The sequence below is a fragment of the Ambystoma mexicanum genome, chromosome 1q (assembly GCF_040938575.1).
Source record: "Ambystoma mexicanum isolate Mex_15411 chromosome 1q, UKY_AmexF1_1, whole genome shotgun sequence".
NCBI lineage: Eukaryota > Metazoa > Chordata > Amphibia > Caudata > Ambystomatidae > Ambystoma > Ambystoma mexicanum.
In genome coordinates, this window is record NC_090922.1 from 71,845,857 (window position 1) to 71,868,490 (window position 22,634).

At 46.7% G+C, this 22,634-nt stretch overlaps 1 protein-coding gene across 1 annotated transcript in view; it reads left to right on the top strand.

Moving 5' to 3' along the window:
• The window catches only part of LOC138524997 (cadherin-1-like), a 472,038-nt gene that overhangs the window by 36,858 nt on the left and 412,546 nt on the right, over nt 1-22,634 (top strand). The window contains exon 3 of the mRNA XM_069635551.1: nt 8,974-9,188. Coding sequence (XP_069491652.1) covers nt 8,974-9,188 — 215 coding nt within the window. The remainder of the gene's footprint in view (nt 1-8,973; nt 9,189-22,634) is intronic.

Here is a 22,634-nt window from a genome sequence, read left to right on the forward strand (position 1 = left end):
GCCCTCTTCAGAGAGGATACGAACTCCTGCGGCCACGTTCCGAGAAGGGGTAGGAGCCGAATGTGACATGTGGCACGTGCCAGTGGCACGTGTCACTTTTAGTGACATGCAGTGGCACGTGGCACTGGCACATGACACAACATGTCATATTCGGCTTCTACCCCTACTGCACATTTCCCCTATTTTCCACAAGCGCCAGGGGCAGGACAAGCACGCGACATATTTCCCTTTCATTCAAGAAATTTTATTAGGTGGACAAATATCCACACACAGGACTTCTAGCTTCACTCAATCCAGGCCCTCAAGGATTCCTAAACTCCGAATGAAGTTCCCCAAAGCAACGAGCAAATCAAATAAGGTAACTCCCTCCAAAAAATAAAAATATAGGATGTTCCTCAAAGCAGAACGGTTGCCCCTGCCCCCAATTAAGCACACCAAGTGCTCCCTGCAGAAGGGCAATTATTCATTTAGGTGTCGTTGAAAAAATGTGTCGTTATTTTTTTTTCTCATTATAAACACTCCATACCCGCAAACCTTTACCGAGGCTTGATGACCTCTTCTGCGCTTTTGTGCTTTCCCCATTGATTCTATACAGATCTGTCCCCACTATCAGACCGTCTAAGCCAGGGGACAGCACAAAAGCGCAAAACAGGCTTTAACCATAGCTCTCAACTCACACGCTTTTGGCGGGTGTCACCCGCCTTGTAAATGGCTGACTCACCCGCCAAGCCTCCTGCACGCCCATTCATTCCAATGGGCGACTCACCCGCCAAAAACAAAATCGGGTGATGTCACCCGCCTTTGCAACACAAATGGTTGAGATCTATGCTTTAACTGCGTCTCCAGCCATGAAAGTATTCACCGATATGCAGTCCAGCGCTGACCAGTGCTGACCATGGTATAGTGGGGACCGCTGCAGAAGACTGTGGAACCCCCTCCTGGGAGATAAGATGGCACATAGGGGGATCACAAAGCCAGTCACTCGGCAGTGTCCTTAACTCCAGGTGGTAGGGAGCCAGGGGGGCGAAAGAGCGGAAGTGGCATGCAGCACAGTGTGCCCTGGGAACACCGAGGCTGAGGAAAGCTTGGAAGCACAGTGTGAGAGGGTGAGTATCAGGTGAAAGGTTCAACCAGGGAGAGAGGGTGGGCTCACACAAGATTGATTTAAATGCAAGAAGGAGACAGTTAACTAGGGAGCGACTCTTTGCATGGATAGTCATCCCACAAGAAGGTGGTGCACAGAGGCGGGAGAGGACCCTGGGGCAGGGGGAGGTTGTAGAGGGTATGGGTTACTAAGTAGAAGACCTTGTTGAGATGTGCAAGAGAGGAGAGGAGGCCGCGGTACTAATCCAGCGCCTTGCAGACCAGGGCTGTGATGAGTATTTTGGTGGCGTGATGGGAACGGAGTTGATGGGTACGCGTGAGGTTACGCTTGGCAGCCACCACACTGGCGGTGAGGGAGTGCTGGAGCGTCAGGTGCCTGTCAGAGAGAGTCTCCAAATTTCAAGCCTCAGGGGATGGGAGAGGAGGTCAGGGGGAAAGTTTGCAGGTGGGCATGGCATTGGTGACAGGTTAAACGATAACTTTCTTTCTAGAGGAGTTGAGCATCACGCAACTCAGCGCCCTCCAGTGGCTGAAAGCAGGGAGGCAGTTAGTGATTCGAGAGGGCAGCACAGAGGAGGGCAGGGAGTCAACGATTTCAGTTTTCATTTATTGGGATATATATGCACACCAGCTCACAAAGCTACTGGCTTCAGGGCGCTTAACACGAGAGATACATAGGTACAGCTACATTTACCTTACATTAAACAAATGCCATTTCAATGACTAACAGATCCAGAGAGGTCATGCAGACAGGGTACAGGCGGTCCATGAGGTCAACCATGTTACTTTCCTCTGTATCTGGAAGTGCTGCAGGTAAGTGAGAGTCCACCTACTATCCTAGGTTTCTCTGGGCATTTCTCTTTTCAGGGCACTTTTGAATTTTTTGGGGTTTTTAGTATCTGTCTCTGAGTGATGATTTTCCAGAGCATCCCCAGATCTTTTAGGGGTCTGTTGATTGATTGAAATTTGGCAGCCAAAGAATATACTCAGTTTACACTATGTCAGTATATTCCAGAATTCATAGTGCTATTAGTTTTCTATTTTTTTTTTCTTCAGTATTCCAATACATACAATATCAATGTACTTCCATCTCATATTGCACACATTTGGTATGATCCCACTGTGTTCTTACACACTTCCCTTTCACGCCCAGTAAACTCATACACGATTCCAGTGTATTCCCAATGTGCACAATTACAATGCACTCCAATTTCACACTGTTACACAATTCCACACCAAACCAAATGTTTTCCACAAATAAATCCACTTTATAGCTAGTTTGCAAAATGAGTATGGCCCCATGTCAATGTCACACATTTACAGCGTAGTAGAGTTTACCGTTACACAATAGGGCGATATGGACAGGAATGCTATTGTATTCCCAGCTGCATACACACACCCGACAGTATATTCCCAGATTGTCAAATCACAGCATACGCCCACATTTGACAGCCCTTGTCAGCTGCTAGTTTGGACAGCCCAATACAATACCAGTTTGCATAATACCCATACATTTCTAGTATGAGAATCCCAGTGCAAAACCCGTTTGATAATACCAGTATAATCATAGTATGGCAACGCATGTATGCTGCACTAAAAACATGTCAATTCGTACATAACTAGCAAGGAGACTGAGCTACCGCTAGACACAGGGGTCTGCAACCTGGGGTGGACTGGCCTGTGGGGTACTCTGGAGATTTCCCAATGGACCTCTGCACCCTGGGCCTCTTTTGTGTGGTAACTTATTTTATTTTCAAATGTTCTCATAGGAAAAGGGTTGGGCCGGCTGAAAATGTGTAATTGCAGGTCACTTTGAAAATGATTTCCAGGGCCTCTTTTGGTTCCAAGTCCGCCCCTGCCTGCAACCTTTTGCTCGCCAGATTTATTGGACTACAACTCCCACCTGCCCTAGCTAGCATAGCCAGGGGTGAGGGATCATGCGAGCTGTAGTCCAAAACATCTGGTGAGCCACACGTTGCAGATCCCTGCTCTAGGGATGCATGGTGACTACAGAACAAATGGAAAATAAACAGGACCCCCCCACCCCCACACACATGATGGCAGGGAGTGTGATGAGGCTCAGACAGCCCGTACTAAGGAGTTTTGATAATATAAGGTGCCAACAGCTATGCTGCTGATGCGTAAAGGGAGCGCCATGCATGGGTAGCAGCTGCTATGCTATATACATCCAGGTGGCTTGCCAGAATAAATCCGGGTGGCACCGTTTCAGTAAAAAGACAGGTGCAGCTCCACGATGGGGTGACTACCTTCGGTGTGAACACTTGGGACGCCACTGGCAAGACGTTTTCGGCTGAAGTCGTGGCATTGAATGAAAAACATCTACCAAGTACAGAGGTAAGAAAACAAAACATGCATACTCTCCCATTTTAATTCATCTCGTGATGTGAAAGCTCGAGAGTGCGCTGTGCTCAGGAGTTCCACCTTGTCCCATGCTCAAAACGTGGGGAAGGTAGACCCCTCTTCTTTTCTTTCATGTGAATCCGATCCCACACTCTTTTGTATTTAGTAGTAAGGACTGGCACTATGTTTCTTTAGGGTAGGCCCTTTTATTTGACAAGACGCCACTACGACTGCCTTGTTTTTCATTTGATGGTCGTAGCTTGCTCGCATCTTAGCTTTAGGTTTAGATTAGGCGTTTTTCCACTCTACTTGTACAGTTTAATACACACCCTTGCACTGTGATCACTTGTGTCTGTCTTTACTGTTCCCACCACGAGTTCCTTACAGGACACACAAGAAGGAGGGGAATAACGCGTTTTCCAAAGGTGACCATCACTGATCCCATGGGGGGATCCCTTCCCCATGAGATCCATCCGCTGAGCACCACCCACAGGGGGACTATCGGGTAACAGCCTCACCTCTCTGGCCTCATGGGAAGAGGCTTTCCTCATGGATGCAGTGACAGTACCTTGGGATTCGTCACATAAGGCCTCATTATTTGCATCACCGGAGCCATCTTCAACCCACATTTTGCGGGAATTCATGAGATTTTAGGGTGCGGCAGTGGTCCCTCAACAGGCGCAGAGGGCACAGTTAAATTGCATAGAATAAAATATGGCCATCATTAGAAATGAGTTCACAAAGTGTAAACATATGTGGGTTCCTTCTGTTGTATATTCACGATAAAGTGAGTGTTATAGATCACTCACTATGAAAATGTTAATGATATACTATATCGGGGTGTCGGACTGCTTGAGAATAGAGGGCTGCGAAGCTGCTATCCTGAATGAGCCTGCTACCTGTAACAGCATCAGCTTCAGGGCTAACGACCTAAAGCCAGGCATAATACTTTCTCGCAGAGCCTTCATTACTCCTTGATGTGATGATGTCTTGATTTAAGGGTACCGACAGGCTGAGCCGAGCAGTATACCACTCCAGTCCCACTTAACAATACCTGTGTTGCATATGCCTGTGATGCAGTCCAGTCTTTCATGCACAACCCACATTTTGGGACTGATTCACAGAAAAATGACTATGACTTACCCTTGACTCACACCTGAAGCAGAGTATTTTACAAATAAGTTCCTATGAGTGACTCTGACTTACTGCTGACTACAATCAACAAGTCAGGAGTAAGCCAGAGTTGCTCATGATAACTTCTTTGTGAATCAGATCCTTTAGAGAGGTGAGGTCGCTACCCAATAGTCCCCCTGTGGGTGGTACTCAGTGGGTGGATCTCATGGTATGGGAAACCCTCCATGCGACTATTGACGATAGCCTTGGGAGAACGTGGTATTCACCACCTTCACCTCTGTCCCCTCTATCCTTTCATCCCACTCAGTTCCCTGTGGTCCCCCAGAACTCTACATGTCTCTGTAGAGTAGAGGAGGCTGTTCACAAAGGTCATACTGGGATGAGGAAGAGGGAGGCTTGCCCACCTGGAGTGCATGCCATCACTGACACGAAGAAGATCAGACAAGGAGTCAAAAGCCCATCGCGGTACCAACATACATGGTACAGTCTGCTAAAATCTTACCGGTCAAAAAAAGCAAGGAAGGACTGTGTAGATTGTCAATCCAGCCCTGGAGGAGCAAGGAACCAGATGCCGGTTCTGTGGCGAGAGACCAGAGGGAAAGAGATCGAGACGCTGCGGAAAAGGGACAAGTCTCTCCAGCAGTTCCGTTCAGAAGGAACCTGTCCCATGATGGGGAGAGAGGAAACCCGACCGGCGAAGCCAAAGCAGAAGAACGACGCACAGGCAAGGACGTGAGAGAGAACATATTGCTGCAGTGCCGCAGAGAGCAGAACGCTGAAGTAGTGCAGAAGCCCCGCTCCACTCCGAGGAGAGACTGGAGACCGCAACAGCATTTCCCCAAGGGAGGGAAAGGGTTGAGCCAGCTGGTGGGACACGAGGGCACTGAGTAAAATAAAAAGACACATATCAATATCCTGAGAGCTAGAAAGGGGTAACAACCCAACTGTAGAAGCTGGAACGAACTTTGCACAGTATCCCAAAGAGAAAGAAGATATATGGCAATTTGCAGAGACCCCAAGACAACCCAGAGGGACCTGGGACGTAAATAAGAGAGAAAGAGAGGAGCAAGGAGCTGGAGCAAGGAGTTGAGGACCCTCTACAAAAGGTAGAGACACATTTTGGAACTCTAAGTTATATAGTCAAGTCTGACAGGATAGTGCACCAGAATTGACACTACAATCTGTAAGCTGGAGAAATAACAAGGAGAAGGGACTAACCCCCTTTATGCTTGGGAAATACATTTGTTAAGACGAAGGTCTACAGTTAAGTATGGCAGAGCAGTGAACCAGACTTAACACTACGTTTGTGAATTAAAGAGAAGACCAAGGTGAAGAGACTACCCCTTGATACTTGGGAACAGTATTTAAGGAGTCACTCATTGTGTTTTCTCATCAAGAACGGAACATTATATGTCTGTATCCAGAACATGAGAAGCCTCTCTCTGGGTCAAGAAGAGGTCCAGCTTCTCCTTAGGTTTTTTAGCGTAAGAGATGTGAATAGGTTTGGACACAGGACGATGGACCTTTTACTTTACATAACATCCTTACAGCGTCTTAAGCGTTTTGTTGAGGCATGGCAACCTTTCATAGAAATAGGGCAAGAACGGGTTTTTCCTTTTCTTTTCTTTTCTTTTCTTTTCTTTTTTGTTTAATAATACGTCTTTGCCCACAAGCATGTCACCACTGTGTCACACTCGTACTTCTGCACCCTTACAGTGAGTATAGTCAAGAATGGTCACATGGTCACTAAATAGAGCTTCCAAGGCGATACAACACCGGCTCTATACGGAACAGCTGATGAAAACGATTTTCAGCATGTGGTGCATGACTTGTCTCCTGTGGTAACCAGCCTAAGTGGCCTCAACCACAGCCCCACGGAACGGCACTGGCAGCTCATTCAAGCACGCATCATGTTCAAGACAGCCTGCATCCCAAACACAGCAGTCATGATCAAGACTACACTTTTCCCGCCAAGGAACTCACAATCTCCAGAGGCCAACACACCAGCAGAAGCCACAGCATCGCCAGGTGGGAAACAAAGAACTGCAAGAGGGGAGAAAACAGTCCTTTTCCTGCTTATCATCCTTTTTATGGAACAAGTTACCAATAGATAAGATAGGCCCCCTGCATCCTACACCTCAAGAAGGCCCTTAAGACCCTACTCTTTAAAGGACATCTCACCAATTGTGGTTCATTCCACTCAAGCCTAATTTCCCCCCTTTGGTGCTACACCCTCCCTGTCTCCTCTTGCCTATCAAAGCTCCTCTGATAAACCAGGCCCTTAGTAGTAACACACTAAGTGCGTACCTCTGTATACAGATCTCTGTTGTTTCCCATCCAGGTTTGGGCTTTATACATTCCATAATACATAACATAGTGAACGGTGCAACGTTTAGAACAATACACAATTTTGAGACAGAACAATCTATATATATATTTGTGAAAGTTTGTTTTTATGTCCAGGGTTGGCTCCAGCCCCATAACAGTTGGTGGGCTGAAATGTTGGCCCACAGTCGGCATACCAGTCTGGGGTGTACTGATGATAGTGAAATTTGGTGAACCCCACCCATTCGCCCTGCACAGGGTGGAGTCCGGCCCTGTGCTATCAGTATCAGCGATTTCGGGAGTTTGCCGATTTTGCGATTGTTGGCTCCAGACCCACAACAGTTGGTGGGCTGAAATTCTGGCCCACAGTACTCATACCAGTCTGTGGTGTACTGGCAATAGTGAAATCTGACCAACCCCACCCATTCGCCCAGCACAGGGCGGGGTCCGGCCCTGTGCTATCAGATTTGTGAACGTCTGTTTGTGTGTTTGGGGTTGGCTCCCGACCCACAACAGTTGTTGGACTGAAATTCTGGCCCACGGTCATCATACCAGTCTGGCGTGAACTGGCGATAGTGAAATTTGACCAACCCCATCCATTCGCCCTGCACAGGTGGGGTCCAGCCCTGTTTTATCATTATGGGTGATTTTGGGAAATTGATGATTTTGCGGTTGGTGGCTCCAGCCCCACAACAGTTGGTGGGCTGAGGTTTTGGGCCGAGGTCTGCATACCAGTCTTGGGTGTACTGGCGATAGTGAAATCTGACAAATCCCACCCATTCGCACTGCACAGGGCGGGGTCGGCTCTGTGCTATCAGTGTATGCGATTTCTGAAGATTGCCGATTTTGGGACTTATTCAAAAATAAGAAGCTAGCACACAAGGTTGGCATACCAGTCTGGGGTGTACTGGCGATGGCGTAATTTGACCAACCCCACCCATGATACGATACGATAGGTTATTTATAACTCGCTTAATACGCAGAGGTTTCTAAGCGCAGACCCAGGGATCGAACCTGTGTTGCTTCGTGTTGTCTTCCTTCCAAGACGAGCACGTTGCCCCTAAGCTATCCTCCCCTGCACAGGGGTGGAACTGGGTCTGGCCCTGTGCTATCAGTATAGGCGATTTTGTGATTTTTCAAAAATAGGAAGGTAGGGCACAATATAACATACACAAGTCTATAGCAGAACCCCACGTGCATGTCCGCTACAGACCCAGGCAACGGCGTATGATATGGCTATTTAAAAAATAAAGCAGACAAAAGGAAGCATTCTTTATTAGACTAATATCTGTATTTGTTATGGTCTTTGATGCTATATTAATGCCTTTCTATGCACACTGTTCAATCAAACTCGTTCAGAACAAGAATTGGCAACATCAACAGTCAAGGCTTTTGTGTTCGCGGAGCACGGCCATGATAGTAGTAAATGGGCATGCCCTTTCAGGGCCTGGCAAATGCCTACCAAAACCTATTCACTGTTGGCTTTGCCAATTCTTGTTTTGCTCCTTGTGCAGGGAACACATTTGAGAACAGACATACTGCTTATAAATCAAGTGGCTGAAACCACACTTGCTTGAGACATTGTATTACACCAGTAGCTCATTTAAAGCTGCCATTATTTCTCAGAAGACTGCTTTGAAATACATGTGCCTATCCAGCACCAGGTCTGATGTTACTGCTTGATAGAGGTGGATCAAAGCGATCCCAGGAGGAGGATTTTTGGGTGGGGGCGGGTCAGGAAGTGGGTGGTAATGGCCATAAGGATGAACGTGGCCATGGGCAGTCAATGGGTGGGTAAAAGCCAAACAGCACCCACAAGCTGTGTGTCCCGCCTCACTCTTATCTGTACTCAAATTCAGTAGTTTCGGCTTATCAGTTGCGCTTTAGCGCCACTTAATAAGAAAATCTAAAAAAATCTAATACATGATCAGTTTGTACATATTCATATAGTGTCCTACGCTATTCATAATTGAAGCATACTTGGAGTCAATCACTGCACATGTTAAATCATTCAATCTTCATTTTCTTTCGTTTCTTCCATATGCATAGTAAGCTTTGAAGACTGCACCGGGCGCAAGCTCAGACCATACAACGTCGAGGAGTCCCGATTCAGAATCAATCCGGATGGCACCGTTTCAGTAAAAAGGCAGGTGCAGCTCCACGATGGGGTCAAAACCTTCGCCGTTAACACCTGGGACTCTACCGGCAAGAGGTTTTCGGCTGAAGTCGTGGTATGGAATGAAAAACATCTACCAAGTACAGAGGTAAGCAGTGGAGTAACTTTGCTGAAAATGTTGGGGGGGGGGGCACGACATCTAAATGAAAGGGGCCCCATGCCAAATGATTGGGACAAAATGGTCTGCCACTAAAGTTGGGGGGGGACAAACGCCCCTGCACCCTCCCTAAAAGTACGCCCATGGAGCTAAGAAAACAAACCATGCATACTCTCCCATTTTAATTCGCCTTGTTATGGACGACTCAGAGCTAATGAACATCTCAGAGCTGCTGTAGGTGGCTGAGGAAGGCCTCGAGGTGACGAGGATGAGGCCGATTAGACGGGTGTGTATAGAGAAAGGCACCTGTTGCTACACGTTCTGTGGTAGGCAGTGGCTTGTTCCTTCCACAGACCCTGGGAACAGAGAGGGAAGCGGGTGGTTGGTTAGGTGAGTGGAGCACTTCACTTTTACATGAAGTAAATGAGGACTGTTTTTTTTCCGCATTTACAAGCTAATTTTCAAACTGTCAGATGGAGCAGGTCCACAATTGCTTCCGTGGCCCCTGCTCCTTCCGGTGGAGTTGCATCATTCTCCGAATGATGCGGGTTAAGGCACAGAAACTCAGGCGTTAACATACCTTTCACTGCACCATGCAGTAAATGCACTATGAAAATAACTCGGTGGGAATGAGCACACAGCAGTCATTGGGGGTGATGACTGCTGTGTAAAAAAACATAGCAGTGAACATTACGATGGATCACAAAGGGCTTTGGAGCTAATTTTCTATAAAAATGTAATTTGATGGCTCAGAGGCGTTAAGTTTACACTGTAATGTAAGCGGCTCTCCGCCACCAAATTTCCGTCATTTGCACTGCAGGGTGAAAATGTAAGGGGCAAAAGGCGGTGCACACGTTTGCCCTTCACATGGCATGCCTGGCAGCATTTACCTGTGTTTGTGAGCACCGGTTTCATTTCAACTGGGAACACTGCTTAGCATGCGCGCATGCATCACACCTGACACCAAATGTCCCCGCACATAATCTTTTCACAAACACACAATACTTACTCAATGCACAAAATAAAAAGGACTACAACAATGTCAGACATCAAAAAGTAAAGACCAAATTCAAAGACCAGACGTTCAGTTCATTGCAGAGAGAAATGTACTGAAAGATCCACCTCTGGTTTTGTTTGGTTGTCAGAAGCAGTTGTTCAATGCAGTGCGGCTTGACAACCCAAGGTTCTTTCCTCTATTTAAATGGCTTCAGCAGTTGAGCCAGAGCTGAGCCGAGCTGACACACGCTGAGACAGGCTGGGCATGTGTGTTACCGTGCTACGGCAACTGCAGCCTAGGCTTCAGATCGGAGCCTCGTAGGGGACAGAGGAGCTGGAGTCAGAGTACAGCATTCCCCCAGGAACGCCTGGTGGCGGCGTGGTGAGTGTAATTTGCTCCCTTGATCCTGCAGAGAGATACTGTAGTAGGCAGGGGGTTTGTGGGGAATCCATCCAAGCACTGTTATTTCTACTCATGCCCTGCCAGGCCTCAAAGGTGTTGCCACTCCCTCCCCCTCCCCCGCATATCACATTAGCACTGGCACCGCAGTCTGAACAGGCTTTCAAGGTTCACAGGCCTGTGTTATTTGACGACCTGGTGCCTGGGAGTGCCCGGTAGGGGGGTCCTTAGTTGTTCCATTCCATTATATGTGAGTAATTTGACGCCTTGGTGTATTCTAGCACCACCAATGCTACTATCGGAAAAAGCCTTACTAAGCCTTACTAAGCCTTACTAAGCTTAACAACAGCCCAACATTTATTTTATTCATCCAGGGCCTCAGTAGCCGCGGGCGCTTGCCATGGTGAAACCTCTGCAAAAGAAGCCCCCAAAAGAAGGGTGGTGGTAAGCGGCCCTGTAGCCTAAATCGCAGATCCAGGGGGCAATGAAGCAATCGACTATCAAGTGGGCTCTCTGCAGTTTGACTAATTTAGGCGGGAAAAGCGGAAATTGCAGAGTAAGCAAAAAAGGGCGCAGCAGTGGAAGGAGCTTTGTCTCTTATATCAGTTACTTCATGTGATTCCCAGGATACCATATCTGACCCCGCTCTGATTCTATCGCAGGACCCTTTCAATTTGCCTCCAGATGATACGCTGTGCGCTCTTTCCGGAAAATCATTCTTTCTCAGTTAAGGGAGCTTAGCCACCTGATGGCAGCTCAAGCGCCAGCACACGTTTAGTAAGTGTAAGTGCGCCAACTGTTCTATTAGCGTCCTTTTCAGCTGCCCCCTTAGGTAGATCAATTTTGGAGGCACTGGAACGGTCAATTGATCGTCACTACAAGGAAAAGTGTATGCAGACAGTGCAAGAGAATGTGTTTGAGGTTATACCTGGTGGTAATTCTGTGCCTAGGAGGGCAATGTCAGGTGCATCACCTTTCAGCTCCACTACACAAGTCCACCTTCCGAGCCGATGGACACGCCAGTGTGAGGGTTTTTCCAGCCATCCCAGCCCTTCACACTGTTATTGTGGACTATTTTGCTTGCCCCCCTGGTAACTCTGGGTAAGTTACATATCTTTATAATGACACATTTTATGTAGAATGCCCTTATATCGAAAATTGGACAACATAAAAACAGAATTAATTCTTCATTTTTTGGGGGGGGGGGTACCGCCAAACACCCATTTCACACCCTTGAAAACCCACCCCAACCGTTTCCCCACAAGATTTAACCCTTTACCCCACCCCCACATACATTTCCGTTATGTTTTGTCTTTGTAAAAGTTTTGGTATATGTGCATGTCTACATATCATTTTTGTTATAAAGACTGTATATCCTCTGGGGAAGGGGTACAAGGAAGGATGGCTGCTCTAAGGCTAAGATCCCCCTCCCCACAATCTTCCTTGCCTTGTACATCCCCAGGTCAGCCTTTTGAGGAACTCACCAGTTCTCCAGGATCTCTGGGCTCCCCCCAGTCAGTTTCCCCTTCTGACCCGTTGAACGTCTCAAGGGCCACCAGCTGCAGGAGCAGCCCCATGCAGCCTCGAGCCCTGCCTGATGCTAGGTAAGCAAGGAGGCTACACCTCATGCTTTTAGGCATCTGCGCTCCACCACCCGAAAATCGGCCAAATTTATTTCAAAATTAAAGCACCCCCTCTGTGCAGCTCTGCTAAGCACACCAGCCCTTTCAGCTTAATGGGCACAGAAAACGAAGCCCACATCCACCAGAATTGCTAATGCAAAAACACAAGGTTTTTGCAATTTAAAGATGGCCGCCGCCGCTTCCTTCTACCCATCTTGCCTCTCTGCCAAGCCCCAGTAGCCTGCTGCCCCGTGATTGGTTGCCTGTTACCTCCTATCCAATCGGGGTGCACCGGCAGGCGAAGCCGGCTCCCGACGAAGGCAACAGACAAAGGCTACTCCACTGACTGAGCCTGACCGAGCTTGCCGTGCTCGAGTGCGCCCGCTGTCCGGCATCAGCATACCTTGGTGAGACACTTGTTCTACATCCCCTGAAATGCCGCCCGCGTATAACCGCCGTAACCCCAGTGGCCAACTGACTTAAACACGGCCTCGCCACCACCCTGCCACCGACTCACTTTCCTTGCCTACTACAGTGCGCCTACGGCACCTGAACTATACTAACACCTGTAGCCAACCAACGTACTCGGTGCTCTTCCACATGTATGCTTGTTTACCTTCCATCCTTTCTGCCACTACTGTATGCCTCACCAGCTCCTCTCTTATTGAACTAAGCCTCTCTCCTAGCATTGCCTGTGTCCGCTTAGTGCCTGTATGAGCTGCTCCACATTCCTTAACAGTTAGCATTTTTAATTGCTCGTGCTATTACGCACATCTCCTGTGACCCGTAGTACTTCTCCGCCTCTTGTGTCCACCCGACTCTAGCTGCCATTGTAACTGAAACTGCCCTTCTTGCATCATATCAGCAATTTCGATTTCAGCCTATGCTTACCTGTTACTGCATAACTGAAACTGCCTCTTTGCAACTTGCCAGTAATTTCGATTTTAGCCTATGCTTACCTGTTACTGCATAACTGAACCTGCCTCTTTGCAACTTGCCAGTAATTTCGATTTTAGCCTATGCCTACCTGTTACTGCATAACTTAAACCGCCTCTTTGCAACTTGCCAGCAATTTCGATTTTAGCCTATGCTTACCTATTACTGCATAACTGAAACTACGGACATAACATATTTGAGTCACTGATTGCCTGCACATGTACTTACTTAGTCGGCCATATCTGAGTAATTGCCTTTGAGTCATTGATGGCCTGCACATGTACTTACCTAGTCGGCCATATTTGAATAATTGCCTTTGAGTCATTGATTGCCTGCACATGTTTACCTAGTCAGCCATATTTGAATAATTGCCTTTGAGTCACTGATTGCCTGCACATGTACTTACCTAGTCGGCCCTATTTGAGTAATTGCCTTTGAGTCATTGATTGCCTGCACATGTACTTACCTAGTCGGCCATATTTGAATAATTGCCTTTGAGTCATTGATTGCCTGCACTTGTACTTACGTAGTCGGCCATATTTGAATAATTGCCTTTGAGTCATTGATTGCCTGCACATGTACTTACCTAGTCGGCCATATTTGAGTAACTGCCTCTAAGTCATTGATTGCCTGCACACGTACCGGTTACTAATGTGGTATTCTAGATAGGCCACCACTATACAACTATGTATCTACCAGCCATTTACACAACCCTACTGAGGACTATCCCACACTTACTCATCATGCCAGATGTTAACGTACCTAACTCCTTGCCACCTTTGACGTCTGCATTACACTTGAACGATAACTCTCCTGACCAATATTTACGTCCTAGCTATGAGCCCCTTGAGACAGCCACCGCGATATCTCACCCATGTGATACACCTAGCAGAAACCTTAGACTCCGTGCAAGACTATCTAAACTGCATGAATCCCTCCGCAGATCTCTGCCCTCTACCAACATTAAAGCAAACCTCAAGCAGGTCTGTAAACCTCGCCATACTAGACGACCTTCACAACCTAATTCCTATATTTGCCTAACTCAGAACAATAAGTCAAAAACACCCAATATGTCCACTATTCTACCCCCTCAAGCCATAGAAGTCACTAAGACCCCAACTATTGTTGGAGCACTCCTTAACGTGAGATCGCTTGTCGCCCATGCCCTAGACATTGCCGACATAATTACAGAAGGCAACCTTGACTTTCTCGCTATCACAGAGACCTGGCTACACAATGCAGCAGGACCTTCGCTCATGCTAGCTATCCCTGATGGCTACACGATAGTTAGACATGACCGAGAAGGTGCTAGAGGTGGCGGCATCGCTATAATGTCTAAACAAGCCTTTCACTCAGATTAGCACCCACCCAATCGATTCAATCTTGTGAGACTCTATCTGCCAAACTTCAACTAAATAATAATCAAACCCTTATCATTCACCTTCTATATAGACCCCCTGGCCCTCTAGGCACCTTTGAAGAGGATCTCCATAACTTACTCACAAATAACCTCAAACCTCGTTCTCAATCAATCCTTCTTGGGGACTTTAATTTAGGTCTCCATGACACCACAGATACCAATGCTACAATGGTAGCCAACACTATTCACGCACTTGGCCTAACTCAAAGAGTTGACAAGCCTACGCACATGAAGGGAAGAACATTAGACTGGATAGCTGACTGCAACTGTGCAGCCACTATCTCATCTATAATGCCCTTACCCTGGAGAGACCATTCCCTGGTGTCCTTTAACCTAGCTACTGCCAGACCTACCCCTACGGCCCTCCCACTAGCGCCACCTTGCTTAACCAGAAATAAAAAATGTACCACTGTAGAGAAAGTGATCCCAGCTATATTACCGACCCTTAACGCTCTATCAGCTAATCTAAACCCTAGCATCCTAGTGCAAGAATTTAATACTATCATGCTCACTACCCTAGATAAAGTGGCTCCTCTCAAACTTAGACCAAGCAAACCGTAAGCTCATCTAAACAAATGGTTTACTCCACAGCTAAGAGATTTACGCATCTTGAAAAGAAAGAGCGAAACCACCTGGAGGCTCTGCCCATCAGTCGATAACAAAGCCAAACTATCCACACTCTCCTCACTTTACAAAAAAGAAGTTTGCCAGGCAAAACGTAACTCATATGATGACCGTATAGCTAATTCTAATTCCAGCATGAAAGAGCTTTTTTCCATTCTAAAGGAACTCGAGTCTCCCATCGCCATTCAGGACACCTGCACCAAGGACAAACCTTGGTGCACGGATATCCAGCAAGCTTTAGCAAATAAAATTATCACACTCCAAAATAAAATCCAGCAAAAAAAAGAAGTACTCAAAATTCAGGATTTGCCAAAATTCCTCACACCAATAACCCACTGGCGCACAGCAATACCTTCCACTTCTCCAAAATGACCACCCTGGAAGTAGAAAAAGTTATCCTGTCGCTTAAACCATCAAATTGTAAAGGTGACATTTGCCCGGCACAGTTAATAAAAGAAGCTGCCAGAGAATTATCTCCCTTTATCACTAAATTGATTAACGCCTCCTTCGCCTCAGGCACCATCCCTGCCAACCTTAACAGTTCTGGGTACTCCCCCCTCCTTAAAAAACAGACATTAGATCCCCTCATCCCTACTAATTACCGCCCTATTACTACCGTACCGTTTCTTCTTAAGATTCTGGACAAAGCCGCATACAACCAAATTCAAAAGCACCTAGAATTACATAACCTATTAGGGGAAAGACAATCGGGCTTCCGTCCACTACACGGAACAGAAACTGCCCTCATTGACTTGAAATCTCAAATTAATGAGCTGAGAGACAAAGGGAGAACAGTACTCCTACTACTCCTGGACCTCTCAGCTGCCTTTGATTTGGTGGATCACAAAGTCCTCTGCAGTCACCTGGACTCCGCCGCCCATTTCTCCTCGGAAGCCATTGGATGGATGAAGTCATTCTTGAGCGAGAGAACGATAAGAGTCTTCTCCCCCTCAGCAGCGGCAGATCCCACCCCTATCTCATGTGGTGTTCCCCAGGGCTCTTGTGTATCCCCAACTCTATACAATATCTTCACCAAGCCCCTGTTTGATGATCTGGACCATCTTGGTATCACCTACACTAATTATGCAGATGATGCACAGATCCTCCTCCCGCTTTCTGGGGATCATGCTAAAGACACGGAATTGGTGAACAAGGTATACCTTATCATCCAGGCATGGATGGCCACTCACAGCCTTTGTCTAAACGATGATAAGACAGAGTTGATTATCCTGGGTACCCAAGCCAATATCAAAAAACTAGGACAGGAATTCTCCTCATTCAACATAGATGGGAACATCATCCAAGTATCCAAGGATGTAAAAACCCTGGGATTCTATCTTGATTCTACCCTATCACTTGATAAACAGCTAAAATCCCTTGCCTCCTCCACGGCCTACACGTGCAAACTGATAAGAGCCGGTAAACCGTTCCTTTCCAATAAGAGTTGCCTAATCCTGGCCAGAGCCTTAATTCTCTCCAGAATTGATTATTGTAATGCTCTACACTCTGGAGCTAATAAAAAAATAACCCAAAGACTACAAACATTACAAAATAATGCCCTGAGAGCAGCACTAGGCATTAATAAAAGATCCCATATCTCTTCCGCCTGACGCCATCACAACTGGCTGACCACGGAGAACAAAATAAAACTCAAGATGCTATCCCTGACCCACAAAGCCCTTAATAACTCTGCCCCTAGTTACCTGACTGACAAATTCCACAGGAGAACATCTCTTAGACCAACCAGAGTTGTCAATTCTAGTTGCCTGACAACACCGAACTTTAGACTCACTACTATTGGAGGAAATAGCTTCCCGGTAAAGGCTGCTAAAACTTGGAACTCACTACCACAAGACCTTAGAGCGGACCTGCCCTACCTTTGTTTCAGGAAAAAAGTCATTCAATTCCTTACCTCGACTGACCTCAGTTGACCGGTGTTACCTACCTCCTACTGGTATTAATCACAAGACCTTCACTCTATACAGCTGTAATTCTGATTGACCTACTTGAATCTGTATATTTTGTAATTATTTGTATGACCTTATTGTATTTTCTAATGTACATTTTGCTATGATGTAACCTGTAAGTTTCGCATTTTCTTGCTACTGCGCCCTGCTACCCCTGGGTCTGGCGCGCACAAAAAGTTAATACAACAAACAAACAAACATTGTTGCCATAGGCGACCGGCAGAGTGTGCTGGGCAATTCAGAGTTTCTGGTAGATTGTGTAAATCGCCTCTTGGTCGCTTATTTTAAAATAAGCAACTCTTTGTGTATATGCTTCACGATTTAAGAACAAAAGATGTCTAGAGGATGGACAGATGCCTGGATATGATAGTGGCCCTCATCAGGAGGTTGGATGTAACCATGTCGCTTTTAGCGGCATGGTTGCCTCCTTACCGCAATCCGGGCCCGGGTCCCTCGAATGAGGACTTACCGGGCCATCGCAACCTTGGCGGACCCGGTAATTCCCCGTCCGAGGAACCCAGACCCGGTCCATCCCCATTCCCATTCGAGCCCCCATAGGGCTCAATGGGAATGGGGATGGAGCTAACAGCGGGCCTGTTAATGACGGGCCCGTTGTTAGCTCCATGGTGTCCTCGCGGGACCCGGTATGGACGCCTTTGGGAGACCTTGTTGTAGGGCGGAAACGGGTTTACCGGCACCGGCACCTTTACCGGTGCCGGTAAACCCATTCCGCCAACCTTATGATGAGGGCCAGTGTCTTTGGCGTTTACTTTAGGTAGAGTAAACAAGCTGTCTGATTCTGGCTCACATGACTCAGTGTCTGAACCTGCAAGCAGGATGCTTAATAAGATGCCTAACAAGGCTGAGGGTTATACCCTAGGCAGTTCTGCTGCTAAGCCAATGAGCCACGCTGACTTGGAAGGTCAGGAGTTCACCGGCAGAGTTAACGGAACCAATCCCTAAGTTTTAAGTGGCCCCAACTGTGGTCTGGCTTCCGCTGCACTGCACCAAGCTCCTCCTGAGCGAGTCAACATTGAGAAGCTTACTTCACACCACGGACTGGAGCCAGTGGCGGTCGTGCACACAAGCTGGGCCTTAAGCCATGAACTTACTAATAATATCACCTTTGAGCAGCAGGCCCCGAAAGTGGGTCACTGTAGCTCACATAAGTCCTCAATCAAATCCAGCATGAGGACGGCAACTTTCAGAGAAGACCCTCTCATTGGTTGGCGGAAAAGACATCTGATTTTGTGCTTCAAGGGTCTAACATATGGCAATAAGAATTCATATAACAGATCATTAGTTAAAGCCATGTCTGAAGTTTTGGGCATAAACTATGGGGCTCATTATGAGTTGGGCGGTAAGGGATACCGGGCACCATTAAGGAGACCGGTGCCGGTAATCCCTTACCGGCCAATTCCGAGGTCACTTAGCGGGAACCATAAAGGACCTTTCCCGCTAAGGGACCAGGGCGCTAATAATGGGCCTGCTATTCGCGGGCCGGTTATTAGCGCCTTCCCCATTCCAATTGAGCCCTGCTGGGGCTCAAATGGGAATGGGGAATGGTTGGTTGAATGGGGACTTAACGGGTCCACACAGGTCGAAATGTCCCGGTAAGTCCCCATTCAACCAGACCCGTGCCGGACCCGGTATTGGAGGCAGCCATGGCGCAAATAGCCCCATGACTACCTCCAATCTCGGAATGAGGGCCTATTTCTTAAACTTTTTCCAAGTGTGCAAATTTTATCTGATTATATGTACTGCAAAGGTTGTAATGCACAGAGATGTCAGACCTGGCGGGCAGTGCGGCACCCGCGAGCACAACGCGTGGATGCACTGGCACTGTTATGAACGGTGCTGGTGCATCCAAGCTCCCCATTCAGCCCTATGGGGCTGAATGGGGATGGGGAGTCCCTTATTACTGGCACCCGCGAATGGGCAATAACCGGGTCCGCCAAACTTGGTATGACCTGATAATTGCCCATTCGTGGGTGCTGGATTTTTTCGCAAGTTTGGAGGTAGCCTGCCTGTATATAGCTTGTTGCTGTCAGAAGTCTTTAACATACTGTGTATATTGCAATTTTCAAGAGATACTCACCAGATAATCATTTGGTGATGCTTTACTAAGGAAAATAACCTTCCCTGTATAAGCCATTAAACACAATGTTGTTTTTCCATAAAGATACACAGTTAAAACCATTAAGTAGAAGCTGGGAGCAGTTGACAATGGTACATAGACTTAAAAGTTCATTATTTGCAGTAACTGACATAGTTTAGAGCATTTGCTAGATGAGAACAAAATGGATATTGACTGGAATATTTAATTGTGAAGGGCTTGCAACCCAGTGGGGAACACAAAATACAATTTGGGATGGGTATTGACCCATCAGCACTTTGTCCATAAGCGACCACTGAATCTACCCGAGGCTCCTTCAGCCACAGAACCTTCACGCACTGTTTCAATCAGCGTACACGGTACATGTCCTGATGGAGGTAGGTGGATTGTTTCAGCACTTCACCGTCACCCCTCAGTTATTAAGCGAGTAGCATCTCAGTTTGTATTTCCCAAAATGAGTTTGAATTGTTCTATGTAAGGGCCTTAAAACTGAACAGGTATACATACACCTGCTGAGTAGCCAGTTTTCCCCCCATAGGCTTTGCCAGAGTTTCATCCCTCAGTGGATATATCTCTACTTGAATGTTAGAAATCTTTCTGGGGCTGCAATGGGCCAATCCATTGTACTGCTGCTGTGTCAGAGTAACTTGCATCAGGACACCATTACGTTCTGTTTCTTTGTTTCCCATATTAAACAAGTTTAAACAATTTTACCAGAGAGTTTGTAGACTCTAGCGCATCTCATCACAGATCAACTTCAGACAGTGGTCTCATGGCAATTTTACAGCATGGGAATGGCAGACCCCTACTAGACTCCTGAATAACAGGGACATTATCTTCAAGCCGACAAACACAGGTGTAGTATCTGAAAGAGATTGAGAGGCAATTAGATGACAGGGAGACCTATTTAGAAATGTTTGCTGATCCAACGGATCAAGTAAGAGAACTCATTAATGGAGTGTTGGAGTAAGCAGAGCGTAATAGTTTTATCACACATCACAGATAAGCCTTTCTTAGTAACGTACATCCAGTTATTCTGATCCTCTTCAGTCTTCAGAAAATCCACGAGGGATTTCTTCACCCTCCTGGAAGACCAATCATTTCAGCCATGGGAAATCTGCTTGGACCGTTGGCGCAATATCTAGACAAGGTCATACAGCCTTTTATTCAGGTCAGTCCGACATACATCAGGGACACTGGCAATTTCTTAAAGAAGCTACAGGGTTTGACATTTGCACCTGGACGTGACATCCTCTTCACAGTGTATATCGCTAGTCTTCACACTACCATAGCACATGAAGCAGGATTGGTAGCTATGGGGTGGCTGCTGCTGTGCACGGAAACTTGTAAGGCTGAGAAAGTCTTCAGGTTGACTCTATTGAAAATAATTTTGAGTAAGTATTATTTCCATTTTGCAGAAGGGTTGTTTCTACAGGTGCCTGGAACATCCCTGGGTGCCGCCATGGCACCAAGCTATGCTGATGTATTTATGCTTCATTGGGAAACTGAGCCTGTATTGAAGTCAGTGAGATGGATGCCACATCTATCTCTGTATGATGTGAGGTTCATTGACAACCTCTTTGGGCTATGGGCAGGGCCTGCGCAAGAATCGGTGATGTTTTTTGAATAAATGAATCATGTATTAAATTCACGCCAACATTCAGCAATGCAGATATTCCTTTTTTGGATGTGAAAGTATACAGTGAAGGAAGTACTCTGAAATCGACTATTTCCACTAAACCCACAGATAGGGCCTCATTACGACCCAGGCGGTAAGTTACCGCCTGGGCCGTGACTTTACCACCATGGCGTAAACTACGTTTACGCCATGGTGGTTGGCGGACTTACCGCCCCATTCCGACCTTGGCGGGGCGATAAGTCCCCAATCCCCATTTACCCTTCCCCATTCCCATTTTTGCCCCATAGGGCATAATGGGAGTGGGGAAGGCGTTAATTACGCCACCGTAAATTACGGTGGCGTAATTAACTCCATGGTCCCTTAGCGCCATGGATTTTAACACCTGCTAAAAGCAGGTGTTAAATCCGCCATGGCGCTAAGGGACCTCGTACTCAGGCGGTAAGGGTCGGCGCTGTTTACGGCGCCGTAAACCCCTTACCGCCTGAGTTGTAATGAGGGCCATAGAAACAGTTTACTGTTAACTACAGAAGCCACACCATCCGCCTGCCCAGCAGCCACCCCAGCAGGCAGTGCAAGAGCAGTGTCACCAGAAGGGAAAGTGTGAAGGGTTTACAGGTCCAGGTGTGCATCGCTAGGTAAACGTGACCAGCAGGTACTCACCACTTACCAGCCCGGTATGGCAGTAATCCACTCTATCTTGGGGGACATCCAGGATTACCTAGAGCCCCATGCAGAGCTTGGAACAGCAGTTCCGCCCCTGTCAAAGTTTCCCACTCTGTTGAATTTCTATGCAAATAGCACATTCCAGGGCACAGTGGCACTTGCACATGACATGCGTGCATAGAGTAATAGATACATTTTCTAAAGGAGCCAGCATCTATAAATGCCATAAAAGCCAAATTATGTGCCATTAGTGGCTTTCCCAACATGGCCGGGGTACTGAACTGCACACATGTGTGCCCTGTTCCACCCAAAGCCACAGAGTATACTACATGAACAGACATATACAGCCCACTATTAACATACAAATGGTTTTTGACACAGACTTGCTCTTCACCCATGTATGAGCATGTTTTTCATGGTCAACTTATGACTCAATCATCATGAGGGACAGCTGCCTGTCACACATCATGGAGGGACTACCACAATCTGGATGTGTATGTAACATTTGTGCATCAATGCATGTTAATATGAAATCATATACAATAGATGCCTTATCTGAGAGCACTCCATGCATCTGTAACTTCACAAACCACGGTGAGTTTAAACTAAAAGGTCTCATAAAATTATGTGAGTGGTCAGAAATATGAGGCTGACAACTTTGTGAAGGTTTTTTAAAGGATGCTATTTTATTAATTTAAAAGGTTGGATAAGTGCTTCACTATTGCTACCCCGGTGAGGGAAACACAAAGAATATCTGTCCCTCACACTTATACATACAGTAACTCAATAAGATCATGCATGGCAGTTCAAAAGCAATACAAATATAAGTTACATTCACAATATGACAAGAGTCTCTCCTTATAATCAGAGTGAATTCCCCTTACCCAGATTCAAGCAGGATTCTGCGCCACAGTTCCAAAAAGAAATCAGGAAATCCTGGTTCGCAAAAAGATTCCAACACAGTTCTTTGTGACTCCAACCAGACAACAGAAAAGTTGCAACACTCCAGTGGTTTAACTCAAAGGTTCTTTCTCATCCTTGTGCAATATTAAGA